General features: G+C 40.8%; 1 protein-coding gene across 1 annotated transcript in view; it reads right to left on the bottom strand.

Moving 5' to 3' along the window:
• PTCHD4 (patched domain containing 4) overlaps window positions 1-16,359 on the bottom strand; it is a 116,441-nt gene that overhangs the window by 58,658 nt on the left and 41,424 nt on the right. Inside the window, exon 2 of the mRNA XM_042446756.1 lies at window positions 6,855-7,335. Coding sequence (XP_042302690.1) covers window positions 6,855-7,335 — 481 coding nt within the window. The remainder of the gene's footprint in view (window positions 1-6,854; window positions 7,336-16,359) is intronic.

Raw genomic sequence — 16,359 nt, 5'->3', positions numbered from 1 at the left:
GCATTAATAGTGAGGAGAGATGTAGCAAAAGTAGTCTAAGGATATAATGAAAAGTCTGACCAAATCATGCTTATGAGAGAAAACCCATCGATATAACCTTAATCCAAGTTTATATTCCAACTACAGAGGCAGAAGAAGAAGAAACTGAAGGATCCTATGCTAGAGTCCAAGAGTAAATTGATCACACAACGAAACAGAACTTATTGTTAATCATAGGGGACTGGAATGCCAAAGTAGGAAACAGAGCAGAATCAAAGATTGTAGGAAAATTTGACCTGGGATCAAGAAATGAAGCAGGAGAACAATTGACTAAATTAATTTTGCAAGGCCAACAAGTTCGTTTAATGCAAATACCGTGTGCAAGCAACCAAAGATATGACTGTATACGTGGACAAAATCTGATGGCTAATATGGAAATAAAATAGACTAAATACACATGGAAGCAGAAGAAAGAGAAGTTCCGTTCTCTCTACAATAACAAGATCAGGACCAAACCATGAACTATTGATATCAAAAATAAGAGTAAAGCTAAAGAATTATACTAATCCAACCACTGTGCTAAAATATCATCTAAAGATCATCCTCATAAAATTTAAAGAGAAAGATAATGTAAATATAGAGATGTACCATTAAGCCTAATTTACTTGGAGCCAGAATAACTCTATACTGAAACCATGAACAGGGAGGAATGAAAAAAGATACTATCTTCTGCCAAAAAGAAAGAGAAGTCTCAGTGGATGACAGATGAAACTTTTCAAGCAGCTTATGACAAATGATAATCAAAAGTAAAAGGTGTCAGAAACAGAGTCAGAACCTGAATGCAACTTTCAGTGGTTTGTGTGCAGATACAAGAACTACTGTAATAATCAATGCAAGGAAATAGAAGATAATAAAAAAGGAAGAATATGAGACTTCTTCCATAAGATCCAAGAAATCAAAGGGAAATTCAAACCAAGAATGGGGATGCAGGAGACCCACACTACATAACCAAGTATAAATATAAAGACAATGGAAGCAATATACTGAAGAACAATATAAAAAAGATAAAAGGATGATGGATTCATTTGAACCATATGAAGACAACCTCCGATTTTAGAAAGTGTAGTTGAAGATGTGGGAGGCACACAGTGGGAGGCAAAAAAAAACCTTGCACAGGCAGCAAGCAGGGGGGACCTATGGTCTAAGATGTCTGTACACTAATGCACAGAGCATGGGGAATAAGCAAGATGAACTTGAACTCCTAGAACAACAAAGCAAATATGCTATAACAGGCATTACTGCAACCTGGTGGGAAGAGTCTCGTGATTGGAATGTAGAAATAGAGGGGTATAACATTTTTAAGAGAAATAGGCCAAACAGGAAAGGAGGAGGAATAGCATTATATGTCAGGGACATTTACACCAGTGAAGTGATCCAGGACATCAATCCTGGAAGCCAGGTGGAGAGCATCTGGATAAAAATTAAAGGGGAAGGAAACAACAAGGATGTTATGGTGGGAGTCTACTACAGACCTCCCAAGTCAGACTGAAGAACTGGATGATGTCTTTCTAGAACAGATTACCATACACTCAGAAAGGAGAGATGTAGTAATGATGGGTGACTGGAATTCAAACTCAGCAAAATCCTCAAGGTCTAGTAAATTCCTCACTTGCCTTGAAGACTATTTCATTGTCCAAAAGGTGGAAGAGGCAACAAGAGGGTCAACTATTTTAGATCTGATTCTAACCAACAAGGATGACTTGGTTAATGGGGTGCAAGTGGTGGGATCCTTAGGTGGGAGTGATCATGTTCTTCTGGAGTTTGTTATACAATGGAAAGGAGAAGTCAGGTATAGTTAGACACACATTCTAGACTTTAGGAGAGCGGATTTCAGTAAACTTAGAGAAGTATTGAGGGTGATCCCATGGTCAGGAATACTAAAAGATAAAGGCGTTCAGGATGGATGGGAGTTTCTCAAAAGAGAGATACTGAAGGCATTTCAAACAGTTTCAGTGAGAAAGAAAAATGGGAGATGTTTCAAGAAACCAGGATGGATGACTAAGGAACTTTCAACTGAGCTAAGTTTTAAACAGAACATGTATAAGAAATGAGGGAAAGCATGCATAGGGGTAAAGTCAGAAAAGCTAAAGTGCAGAATGAACTCAGGCTTGCTAGAGAGGTTAAGAACAGTAAAAAGGGCTTTTTGGATATGTCCGCAGCAAAAGGAAGAAAAAGGAAATGGTAGGCCCACTGCGTGGAGAAGATGGCAAAATGCTAACAGGAGACAGAGAAAAGGCAGAATTACTCAACATCTTCTTTGCCTCAGTCTTCTCAGAAAAGGCAAAGGGTGCTCAACCTGAGGATAATGGAGCAGAGGACAGAATAGGGGAATTTCAGCTCAAAATAAGTAAAGAGATAGTAGAGGAATACCTGGTTACCGTATATACTCATGTATAAGTCGACCACATGTATAAGTCAAGGGCAGATTTTGTATCCAAAATCATGGATTTTGATATGACCAGTGGATAAGTCGAGGGGCAAAGACTGGAGGATGTTACAAAAGATCTAAAGGGGGGGGGGAGCACCACTTCCATCCCTATATTTCACTCTCTGGACCTCTCCCAAGCATCAGTCTCAGCATGGAAAACGGGAAACAAACCTCAGTGCGCGCGCGCGCACACACACACACACTCTTCCCCTTACCAAAAGCATCTCCAAGGCACATGGCTTGCGAAAAGGAGGACAGACCCCACTGTCTCTTTCCTTGTCACCCCCAGGACTCCAAGGTTCAGGGCTTTCAGAAATAGAGGACAGGACTTTCTCTCTCCCTGTTTTTCACCCCCAAGACTCATGGCTTTCAGAAATAGAGGACAGGGCTTTCTCTCTCTCTCTGTTTTTCACCCCCAAGACTCATGGCTTTCAGAAACAGAGGACAGGGCTTTCTCTCTCTCTCCTTCTTACCCCCAAGACTCATGGTTTCAGAAATAGAGGACAGGGCTTTCTCTCTCTCTCTCCTTCTTACCCCCAAGACTTCTAGGCAAAACAGGGAACAAGCCTGGGCATACTTTCTTTGTGTTCCTTCTCTCAAGCAGCAGCTAGTTAGGTCTGGCTCGGCAGGAAGGCTGAGAGCCTGGGAAACAGACACACACACACACACACACAGGGGGAGAGGAGGAGAGGAGAGCCGGCGCCGGGGCTTCAAACAGGGAGCCGTTACAAGGTTACAGAGAAAGGTGGGCACTTCTTCTTTCACAAAATTTATTAGTATTAACTCATTGACCCATCCATAAGTCTACCCAGGATTTTGGAGTTCATTTTGGGGCATAAATTTTTGACTTATAGTTGAGTATATACGGTAATCTAAATGAATATAAGTCTCCAGGACCAGATAAACTACATCCAAGGGTATTAAAAGAACTGGCAAATGTAATATCGGAGCCATTGACAATAATCTTTGAGAACTCCTGGAGAACAGGAGAGATCCCAGCAGACTGGCGGAGGGCAAATGTTGTCCCCATCTTCAAAAAGGGGAAAAAAGAGGATCCCAACAATTATCATCCAGTTAGTCTGACATCAATACCAGGAAAGAAAACAAACATACCGCTTCATACCGCCTAAGCAGTTTACAACTGTAAGCTAATTTGCCCCCAACAGTCTGGTTACTCATTTTAGCCACCTCAGAAGGATGCAAGCCTGAGTTGAGCTTGAGCCCTTTTTCTGGTCTTGAACTCGCAACCTTGTGGCATTGAGTGAGTGGTTGCAGTACAGGCATTTAACCACTGCACCACCAGGGCCACCAGAAAGATTCTAGAGCAGATCATTAAACAGAAAGTCTGGGAACGTCTAGAAGGCAATGCCATAATCACAAAAGGTCAACACGGGTTTCAGAGAAACAAGTCATGCTAGACAAATCTAATCTCTTTTTTTGATAAAATTACCATCTTGGTAGATGAAGGGAATGCTGTGGATATAGTATATCTTGATTTCAGTAAGGCCTTTGGCAGGGTTCCTCATGACATTCTTGCAAACAAGCTAGTGAAATGTGGGTTAGACAAGGTAAGTGTTACATGGATTTGTAATTGGTTGACTGGCCGAACCAAAAGGGTGCTGAACAATGGCTCCTTCTCATCCTGGAGAGAAGTGACCAGTGGGGTCCCACAAGGCTCTGTCCTGGGGGCCGTGTTATTCAACATTGTTATCAATGACTTGGGTGTCAGAATTAGGGGAATACTCATCAAATTTTCAGATGACACCAAATTAGGAGGAATAGCTAATACCCCATAGGACAGGATCTAAATTCAAAATGACCTTAATTAGAAAGCTGGGCCAAAGCTAACAAAATAAATTTCAGCACAGAGAAATGTAAGGTAATGCACTTAGGGCGGAAAAATGAAACGAACAAATATAGGGTGGGTGACACCTGGCTGAACGAGACTACGTGTGAAAGGGATCTGGGAGTCCAAGTAGACCATAAGTTGAACATGAGTCAACAATGCAATGCGGCAGCTAACAAGGCCAATGTGATTTTAGGCTGCATCAATAGAAGTATAGTGTCTAGATCAAGGAAAGTTAAAGTGTCATTCTATTCTGCTTTGGTCAGGCCTCACCTGGAATATTGTGTCCAGTTCTGGGCACCACAATTTATAAAGGATGTTGAGAAACTGGAGCGTGTCCAAAGGAGGGTGACTAAAATGGTGAAGGGTCTGGAAACCATGCCCTATGAGGAGCAACTGAGGGAGCTGGGGATGTTTACCCTGGAGAAGAAAAGGCTAAGAGGTGATATGATAGCCCTGTTCAAATACCTGAAGGGATGTCATATTGAGGAGGGAACAAGCTTGTTTTCTGCTGCTACAGAGACTAGGACCTGGAGCAATGGATGCAAATTGCAGGAAAAGAGATTCCACCTCAACATTAGGAGGAACTTCCTGACAGTAAGGGCTGTTTGAGTGTAGTGGAGTGGAGTCTCCTTCCTTAGAGGCCTTTAAACAGAAGCTGGACTGGATGGCCCTTGTGGTCTCTTCCAACTCTATGATTCTACTGTCATGCCCATAGAGCTGCTTCAAGTTATGAAGACAAAACCCACTCAAACTCTTAACTTAAACTTGTCAACAAATATGGGGGGGGGGGGGAACCAATCAAGACTGAACTCTCCATGGAAGCAGACTGGCATACTTTGGACACATCATGAGAAGATATAACTCACTAGAAGAGACAATAATCCTTATAAGGTAAGAGGAAGTAGGAAAAGAGAAAGACTGCATTGTAGATGGATAGACTCAATCGAGGAAGCCATGGCTCTGATTTTGCAAGACTTGAGCAGGGCTGTTGATGATAGGGTGACTTGGAGGTATCTTATTCGTAGGGTCCCCACAAGTCAAAGTAAACATGATGGCAGTGAACAACAATAGTCCCTTGCTTGACAAGACAATATAGGAGCAGCTTGCCACACTTAGCCACTTTGCTTCACAAGCCAACTATCACACACCTCTTCTCTCATCACAGTAACTGGAGATTAGGAAAGAGAGAGTGGGAGAGATGTATAAAGAAAGAGGTGTGTGATAGTTGGCTTGTGAAGGCAAAGTGGCTAAGTGTGGCAAGTTGCTCCTATAAGGCAATGTCTTGTCAAGGAAGAGACTATTGTTGTTCATTGCCATCATGTTTACTTTGACTTGTGGAGACCCTACAAATAAGATACCTCCAAATCACCCTATCATCAACAGCCCTGCTCAGGTCTTGCAAAACCAGGGCCATGACTTCCTCAGTTGAGTCTATCCATCTATAATGCAGTCTTTCTCTTTTCCTACTACCACTTACCTTACAAGGATTATTGTCTTTTCCAGTATGTTATGTCTTCTCATGATGTGTCCAAAGTATGCCAGTCAGAGGGTGTTTGGCATTGCCATCCTCTGAGACTGAGAGAGTGTGACTTGCCCAAAGTAGGTCTGAAGAATTAGGTTGCTGTCTTGTGCCCAAAGGCTTTTCAGTTTCCTTCTGGGTAAATATTTACTAGATAACTATGTAAGTTCTAAAACCAGGGTGAGTCTAACTGCGTTCAGTAAAAATTTATTTTCCACAAATAAATCTACATTTGTGGGGAAAATCGGGGGATTCAAAAGGCATTATCCAGGGAAAGTCATGTGATCGTGGCTAAGATTATCACATGACATCGCAATTAAAGAGGGCTTATCCCAGGATTAACCAGCAACAAATCATTCACAGGGAAATACGTGAATGATCTGTTGCTGGTTACTCCCTGGTTATTCCTGGGATAAATCCTCTCTAACTGCGATATGTGTGATAATCTAAGCCATAATTACGCAACTGTCCCTGGATAATACCCTTTGAATCCCCTTGTTTTTCCCCTGTGTGATAAAGTCCATAGTCACAGAATGTTTGTTTCTCCAGATTATAGTCCCTTTGAGCCCATTTCCCTCTCTATGTAAACAGAGTAAAAGATTCTAGCTGAATGGATGCTAGAAATCTTTTCTTTTTCAGTCTCATTCCCTCCTTCCTTCCCTACTATCCCCTTTTTGCCCTTCTTATCAGTCCTCCATCAAAGTCTGTTCAGCAGCTATCCATCCTGCCTGCTGAGCTGACTAGTTTTCAATAACAATTTCTCCTTCATTTTGTAACTTGAATCAATAAAACACCTCTCTCATATTGGCTGAGGTTCCAACACAGTCATTTCACCCTTGCAGTTTTGTTTTGTTCAGTTTTTTTCCCCCTGGCAAAGGGATGGATCAATTTAAAAGGATAAAAAAAACTCTTGAAGCTAAATAAATAAATAAAACCCTGTACTTTTGGAGCACAGGACACAATTTACAATCCTGTCATTAAGCCACACTAATCCTATTATGATGAAGATAAATAATTACCCATTGCGAAGAAAGGGATTCCCAACAGAGTCGAGTTATATTTTCCATCGGTAATGAAAAATATCCCTGCCGCAGTGACACTGGAGATACAGATAGTGAGTACTCCCAAGAGGCCAAGGAAGGGCTTGCTGCGGAGGCAGTCTTTCATGGAGCTGGAGAGGATAGCTGCCATCAGGATGAGCATCAGGCTCACCAAGATCTTACTCCGGGCCAGGATGCTGGTCTTGTGGAAGTCCCTCCACAGGCTGAAGGAGGCAAGAGAGTAGAGCTGCAGGTCCTCATAGTGTGGCTGCAGCCTGTGCATAAGTTTGCAAAATTCGTTCTCCCATTTTTCTCCAATGAGATCCTGGGCTGCAGAATGATAGGTTTGGAGGTAGTAAGTGATTTGGATGGCTCTGGCTGACTTGACCCTTTGGTCCTTGCTGTTGGGCACTTCCAAGACTCCACCAAGCTGATGACCAATGAAAGTGCTTCTTCCATCCTAAGGAGGAAAGAGTTTTGAAAGAAAAACATTAGCTGGGCACCAGAAACTACATATGTTAGAGTACCCCACTGATACACAAATTCCAACAACTTTGGAACCATCAGTATCATTCATTAAATCCCAGCATCTGTAAACACATTTATTTTTACAGCTTTTCTTTTGTCACATGTTACCAAATCTCTACGCAATTTGACTAAGATTTAATGTTTATAATGAAGCCACAACCATGGGGAGGGGGGTTGGATTGGATCTCAGTGCTGCAACTCATGGGATGGGAAAACCACCAGAAAACCTCCATACCTGTAAGTCAGCTTCAGAAGTTTTTGGTCAGTTATAAAGTGGCCACAGCATCGGAGGAGATGGGAAGAACTTGCTTGACACCATCTGCATGCTGGGTCATTTCCCACACCATTCCTACAAGCAAGGCTGAATATTTTGGCTGATAAAACTACTACTTCTTTCGTGGAGATCACTGCAAAGTCAGTTAGGTGTATTGGTTGGGCTGTCAGACTAGGGCAGGGAGACCTGGATTCAAATCCTCACTCATCCATAAAGCTCGCTCAGCAACTCAGGCTCCTCACCTCTCAGCCAACATGTTGTACAGCATGGTCAGAAAGGAAAAAAGGGAGATGGAGAGGACAATTATACAGTCGGCCCTCCAAATTTGTGGCTTTAACATTTGCAGGTTTGATTATTCGTGGGTTTGTCCGTGTCTGAAGGACAACCCCCCTGCCACACAGCTGGGAAGGATGCACACATGCTCATTCTCTTCCTCCATTTGGGGCTTTTTCACTTGGAGAAAACTGGAGTAGCCAAGCAGAGTGTGAGCACTCCTCCTCCATCCTGGGCATTTTCCTAGGAATGGGCAGACAGGAAGGGCATGCATGCACTCCTCCTCCTCTTCTCTTCCTTTTCCTCACTTGCCCAGTCACCACCCAGCAGCCCTAGGCAGGCAGTTAGCTGAGTGACAGGGTGAATGGGGAAGGCAGAGGAGGCCCCTATTATCACCCATGCATATTTGCATTTTTTCCTCTTTCACAGGGATCTTGTGCCTCTAACCCCCAAGAATATGGAAAGCAGACTGTACTAACTGGGAGTGACAGAAATATACCAAAGAAATAAAATTATAAATAAATTGTGCAAAAGATAAAAGGAATATTTCCACTTTACAGTTTGGCGATTCAAGTAAGGACTTTACCAAGCAAGGGCAAAAAGAATTTTAACAGGATAAAAGAGCCTTTGGGCAATACTGATCAGGTGACATCATTTCCATTCTGCTGCTGCCCAGTTACTGTAGTGCACCTTTTCATTGAGTGGCAAAACCTGTCAATGAGTTCTCGAAGTCACTATTATACCACAAGTATCACAGTGCAAGTCCCATGCTTTGAGCCTCAGGGAAGGCAATGGCTAACCTCCTCAAGAAGAAATCTTGCCCCCCGCAAAAAAATAAAAAATAAAAAATAAAAAACCAACAAAAGACAACCCATGATCAGTTCACCTTAGAGTCACCAAAAGTCAGAAATGACTTGGAGGCACACAACAACAAAACAACAATTACAACATGAAAAGCCTCTTCACTCTGTTTCTGGCATTATGGCAGCCACATGGCAGGATGGGGCCTGTTTCCCTTCATCTCTCCCCCTTCTTCTCACTATTCCAAAGCAGTCCCTGTTAGGGGCAATTAGCTTACATTTTGTAAACTACTTAGGGAGTGCTTAAGTGCACTTATAAGCTGTATAGAAATGTACTTGCTATTGGTATTGTATATATTGTATTTTTTTAAAGGTTGTATGCCGCTTTGATTGTGGTAAAGTTTTATTATTTATTATTTTATTATTGCTGTATTATTTTTATTTTTGCTGTGTTTGCTTACTTATGGCAAAATGATAAAATAAAACAACAATAATTTTAAATTAATTTTAGTTGTTTTTGCCATAATGATGCAAACACAGCAAAATTAAAAATAAATAAATCACACACTTAACCTGCTTTAGAATTGTAGGTGGGAGGAGGAGAAGAACTGGGGCCCCTCATGGTACTGACTGCTGTAATGCTGGAACAGAAGTCTGTGTGGGGCATTTCCAAGCAGTGCAAGTGTGTGAAAGAAGAGAGGTGTGATAAAAAATTATTTTCAAGGTGGTATCTTCCTGTTTCCTTTCATATCATGATTGCTGTGAGACGTAAGGCTGGTGTGACAATGTCCTAAGACTGTAAGAGGTAGTACAGATGTACAAGACATTTGAGATCTATAATGTACTGGGCATCCTTCCAGTCTGAAGCATAGACATTGATGACAACTCTTTGAGTACACTTTTCCAACCAGTTATGGATCCATCTGACATCTATTCCACCTTTAATCATTTTGCTAAACAAAATATTATGGGGAAAACCTTATCAAATGTTTTCTGAAATACAGATAAATGACATCTACAGTATTCCCAGCATCTACTAAACTAGTGATCTGATTGAAAAATGTGTAAGATTTGTTTGGCAGGATTTGTTCTTGACAAACCCATGCCAGCTCCTACTGCTCCACTACATTATCATCAAGATACTTGCAGACATACTCCTGTATAATCTGTTCTAATATTTTCCTAGTATTGAGTATTTTCCTAGTATTGACTAGTCTGTAATATTTTGGACTACAGTGGACCCTTGTTATACACTGGGGTTTGGTTCCAAGATCCCCCATGTATAACAAAATCCGTGTATGCGCAAGTCCCATTAAATATAATGGCATAGCAAAATGGTGTCCCTTATAAAAAATGGAAAATCAAGGTTTGATATTTGAAATTTATACTTTTTGGGAACATTTTCAAACTGTGTATGCTTGAATCCATGTATAAAAAATCAGTGTATAAGAAGGGCCAACTGTATTTGCCTTTTTTGAAGAGAGGGACAATGTTTGCCCTTCTCCAGTCCTCTGTCCCCTCACCTATTCTCCAAGATTTCTCAAAAATGATGACAAGTGGTTCAGACAGAATGTCGTTAAGTCTTCAGTTCTCTGGGACGCAGATCGTTTGGCCCTGCAGATTTGAATTAATTTAGGTTAGCTGAGATGATTCCTGATTCACTCCCTGTCTATTTTGTTTTGCAATCCAGATCCCTTGCCAAGGTCTCTGCTGCTGCATGGAAGCACACAGTTCTCTTTTTGGGAGAAAACTGAACCAAAATAGGTTTCAAGTAGTTCTATCTTTTCATTGTGATCTGCTAGTATTTTACCATTCTCACTGAACAGTGACCCCACTGTCTCCTTGCTCATTTTAATGGTCTTCTAATGCCAGTTCCTCAGTTAGAGAATCCTACCTCCTTCAGGTTGAGTCTCCCTTATCTGAAATGCTTGGGACCATAAGTGTTTTGGATTTTGGATTTTTTTTTCCAGATTTTGGAATATTTACATATACGTAATGAGATATCTTGTAGATGGGACCCAAAACTAAATATGAAATACATTTCTGTTTCGTATACATCTTATACACATAGCCTGAAGTTAGTTTTATACATGATATTTTAAATAATTTTGTGCATGAAAAAAGTTTGTGTACACTGAAGCATCAGAAAGCAAGGATGTCAGTATCTCAGCCACCCATGTGGACAATTTTGGAGGGTTTTTTTGGATTTTGGAATTCTAGATAAGGCATACTCAATGTGTAGGCAATCTTGCAAATATGGTTATTACAAATTTGAAAAAAGATCCTCTAATTGACAGGGAGTGATCTTGAGTATATACTTTGAATTTTCGTCATTTCTAGTATAACATTATATATATATATATATATATATATATATGTGAGAGAAAGAGCGAGAAAACCAATATCATAGTACCAAACATTCTTGTTTCATGATATCAAGACATCAACAGATTGTTTATAAGCAGAAATGTACAGTTGCCATATTTCTCCCTCCTCACCCTGCATGTCACTGCAGAATCTTGCTTTAAAGGTCAGTTGCCAGCTAGAGACTGCCAGGGCAAACACTGCCACAACCAAATAAAGGAGAAAGGCAATAATGAAAAGTTAAGCTACACTGGTTTCAGCTCTCCCAAGCCTCTCCATCTCAAACATCATGTTTACTCTGACAATTTTCAGCTTGGATCACACACATTTTATGATTTAGTGAAAGCCTTTCTCCCGCCCCTGGAATTTTAATCTAAATGCCTATTAAATGCCTATTCAGCAAAATGGCATCAGATCCATTTCACATACACTTGGCTGTATAAATATTCTGCACATTCTAGAAAGGCAAAGAGGCCACTGTTACCTGCTTCTTTGCGCTTATTTCTGAAAGTGAAACCATACCCTTCAATTTTCCTTATTTGGCAGGGCAGTCTTGATTAATCCTATTGTCCTCCTTTTTCAGCACTTTTAAAAATGTTCCAGTTTCTATCTCCCTGCTTTCCCCCTTGTCCTCAGCTTACTTCAATTGCTGCAAAACACAGTTTTGCAAACACAGGTTGCTCACAATTAATGCAGCTGGTGGAAGGAGAAAGCTTGTGTGTTCTTCCTCATTTATAACTTTTGCAATCTTGGCTTTATTATAATGTTGTTTGGCCACATGTGTCCCAATTTTCATCTGTGATATTTTGGAAGGTATGGTAAAACTCTGGTTTACAAGTATCACTAACTTTATTATATAGTCACACAAACTGTAAGGGAATTGGTTATGAAGAACAACATATCCATTGATGATAAGAGAACATTTGATTTAAGAGAAAAGTTAATTTGCTTACAAATTCACACATGTTCTAAAAGGACAAGGTATTTTTAGTAAATATATTTGGCATTCACACCTCATAAGCAGTAAAATTTGTCTTAAACCAAAGAGTTATTTGAATCTTACTGATTTATCAAACTACCAGGCAAACAGGATTTGAACGAGAGTTAACCTAGAAATAACCAGGAAATGCCTGGAGTTTATCACACAACATTTTCTGGTTTTCTCTAGTTTAACTGTCATTGAAATCCTGTTTTCCCGCTAATGTGATAAACCAGTTAGAATAACTTTTTGTTTTTAACAAAGGAAATCCACAGATTTCCAAGCCTCTTCTGCCTTGAGGCTGTGAGAAATTTGAGACTTTGACTCTAGAATGCTTACCAATATGTGAACTAATTAGAGTAAAGCTGGAAACTGCATATCATGGAAATTATGGTAACTCCAATTGCCCCTGTCCCAAAGCTTACTCTGCAGGCAAACATGTATAAACATGGAGAAAATTACATGTATAAATATATACACTATGATTGAAGAGCACAACACAAACAATCATGCATGTCATGGGCAGATACATATGAGCGCAAGCCGCAGGGAGCACGCAGGGCGCAAGGGGTAACACGTCCCATTCAGATGAATGGGGTACGCGCCGCCACACCGCCATGCCACCACACCACCATGCCATGCCACCACATGCATGAGCCCCATTCAAATGAATGGGGCTCGAGCATAGGCAGAATTAGCCTTACACAGGGGTCCAGAAAGGTCCACTGTACATGCAAGAGAACTCTACCAAATGGACACTGACATGCAATGCAATCTAGATAAGTCTCCATCTGTCTAATTTGATTCAAGATCTGGCCATATCATTCACACAGCCTTATCTTGAGTCGCCCTTAGTGAGTGGCTGTATTGTGAGACTGTACTAGGTAATACTTTGTTTTGGTACAGATCAACTTAAAACAGAATCATAGAATTATAGAGTTGGAAGAGACCACAAGGGCCATCCAGTACAACCCCTTGCCATGCAGGAAATCAAAATCAAAGCATCCCTGACAGATGGCCATCCAGACTCTATTTAAAGACCTCCAAGGAGAGAGATTCCACCACTCTCTGAGGGAGTGTGTTCTGCTGTTGAATAGCTCTTGCTGTCAGGAAGGTCCTCCTAATGTTGAGGTGGGATCTCTGTTCCTGGAGCTTGCATCCATTGTTCCAGGTCCTGTTCTCTGGAGCAGCAGAAAACAGCTTGCTCCCCCCTCAATGTGACATCCCTTCAAATATTTAAACGGGGCTATCATAGAGGGGCTATCAAACAGGGGCTATCAACAGGACTTTTAACCTTCTCTTCGCCATGCTAAACATCCTCAGCTCCCTAAGTCGTTCCTCATAGAGCATGGTTTCCAGACCGTTCACCATTTTAGTCTCCCTCCTTTGGGACATGCTCCAGTTTCTCAACATCCTTTTTGAATTGTGGTCCAGAACTGGACACAATATTCCAGGTGGGGTCTGACCAAAGCAGAATAGTGAATAGTAAATAGAGAAACTGCCTTCTTTCTCCCCTTCCCACTAGCAAAGCCTTGTCTGCTTATTGCTTGCTGTGTGTGCAAAATGTCTCACCAGTTGGCCAGCAGTTTCTTCCTGCAATTTCTTATATTTTGCACTTATCTGAAATTTCCTTTCACAGGGGAAGCTTAGGTCTGTTTATTTGTCATGCCTGTGAAATTGACAATACTGGTCTCTACCAACCAGGTTTCTACCTCTTATCCTGGATGCTACTCACTACTATTAAAGTCTATTATTAAAGTTCAAGTTGAAGTAGAATTTTCTATCTCATGACAGCCAGCTGTCCTGCCTGCCTGCCTGCCTGCCTTTTTGCAGCATTAACCTGATATAACCCAAGAGATGTTTCTACAAAAGAACAGAACATAATGATATTAGTATTCCACATTCAGTTGATTGTTTGGCACCAGTTGATACAAGCAGTGATTTAAAATTTCATGCCAATTCCTGAAATACTTCGAGAAACGTTGTTTATTGCATACAGTAATCAGGCACCAAGGAAGAACTGAGAATTTTTCTTATTTGCATCCCAAACCCAAACTTATTTTGTATAAGCATAAGTTCTTTTGATATTTGTGACCCCTACTTCCAAGTAAGTAATGTGCTGGTAAGATTACTAGTTTGCAAATCATATGATCCTCTCTTCTCTTAAATATCCCACTGAAATATCTGTAGTAAGCAGGATTTCAGATATGCAGTACTGGGAGAGGGGAGGAAACAGATTATCAGCCCAGGGCCAAATAGGTAGAAAAAACTGCTTAGCCATTGTCTCTGAATTACCCATGGGTAATAAAAGTGCAGATGAAATATTCAATTGATAAAAGAACATTGACTTAAGCAGTATAGGAGGAATAAGTAGAACAGTAATTCCTGCACTGCGAACTTCTCACCTAGATCACTGCATGCACACTATATGGGGCTGCCCTGGAGGATGGCACACAACCACCATTTAGTGCAAAATGAAGCAGATAGATTGCTGTTGAGAACAGAAAGTATTTCACACCAATTTTAAAGAGGAACTTTATTGGCTGCCAATAGACTTCTGGTTCAATTTGTCAGTGGTGATGTTTAAAGTTATGGGCTCTTTGGGGTCTTCATTGGGGATGGAGGAGCACCTTTTCCTCTATATAACTATTTGAGGATTATTATTATTATTATTATTGTTATTGTTGTTGTTGTTGAGTATTTCCTCTATATACAGTACCTGCTTGAGCCCTCTTTGGCATCCCACTGTTGGGAGCTACACATTATGTGGAGATGTGTGGGAGAGCTTTTTTCTACTGTGGTGGAAAAGCTATTGCATGCCTCTTCCTTGCACTGCTCCTAGTCTCATTTCTGCACCAAATTGTGACCTATTTCTGTACCTGTGCCTTGGGGCTTCATTGACTATTGTTTTGCTTGTATGATTAACACAGATTTTATATGAATTATGGGTTGCTGTTGGTTTATGAGTTTACGCAGGATGGTTTTATTGATGCGCAAATAATCTATTGATATAGGGAAGGTTAAAAATAATGTAATAAAATTAATAAATATAAATATATTCAGATACACAGGAAGCTTTTATGGTTCAGTTGATACCAACCACAGAGTCAAAAAAGTGGGGGACTCCTTGCTGCTGACAATGAGAGTGCAGTAGAAGTGCTGGCACAAACAGGGACACCATTTGTAGATGAGTTTGTTTGAGGTGACGCTTCAGAGCTGGCACATTATTGCTTTGCAAGGGTAACCAGCCATTCTTACTACATTCTATACAATTGGTTAGTGTGTGTTTATCATTTTAGTTCTTTCTTATTTATTTATTTATTTATTTTGCTGGTGTAGGCAATTGCCAAGAGTTGATTTACTTAACAGTCTGGTTCACAATTCAGTCCGCCAAGTCTGGTGAATTCTGTTTTTCGTCCACTAAAAAGCCATTGTTATTCCTGAGTGAACCAATGAGCAATAACAACAGAGCCACAAAATCTTTCAGTATTGAAGGTACTGGACTGCAGACCCTGTCCACACCCATGGGCAAATAGATTTGAGACCATTTTGATTGGGCACAGCCCAAAAGAGCTGAACATTCTGCAACATACACTGAAGCTAGGGGGCCCTATCTCAGGGCCTAGCCTGAGCCTCCCTGCTTCTCAGGGTGAAGACAGCAACGTCAAGGTGAGACTGCTGCCCTGAAAAACCAACAAACCCTGTAAGCTGCTGGTCCTTCTCTGTCACCGCTCCAAAAGCTTGGAATGACCTGCCGGAAGAGATTCGCCAATTATCCTCACTCGAGGCTTTTAAAAAGGCGACAAAAACCTTTCTCTTCCAGCAAGCCTTCCCCGATTGATAATGTCCAGAACCAATTGAATCCCCCTTTTATTATTTTTCTTACTTGTGATTTTTTTTAACTTTGATGTATTGTTATGTACTTTTGAAACTTTTGAAACTTGTTTTACTGTCTAATTTTATAGTTGGGAGGGTGGGTTGGGGAGCTTGTTGTTTTTATTGTTGTATATTGTATTTACTTTGTTGTTACCTGCTTCGATCCTCAATCGGAAGAGGCGGGATATAAATTTATTATTATTATTATTATTATTATTATTATTATTATTATTATTATTATTATTATTATTATTATGGCAGGCTGCTGTAGACTTTCCTGGAAGTCCTTGGGATCACCTCTTCCTCTCCCTCCCCCCCCCCCCCAATGGCAGGATTGCCCTGCCCTCCCAGTGCCAGGCTAGGGTCCAAGACCTTCAGCTTTTATGTTCC

The sequence above is a fragment of the Sceloporus undulatus genome, chromosome 1 (assembly GCF_019175285.1).
Source record: "Sceloporus undulatus isolate JIND9_A2432 ecotype Alabama chromosome 1, SceUnd_v1.1, whole genome shotgun sequence".
Taxonomy (NCBI): domain Eukaryota; kingdom Metazoa; phylum Chordata; class Lepidosauria; order Squamata; family Phrynosomatidae; genus Sceloporus; species Sceloporus undulatus.
Note: the sequence above shows the minus strand (reverse complement) of the source record. Positions and strands in the feature narration are given on the sequence as shown.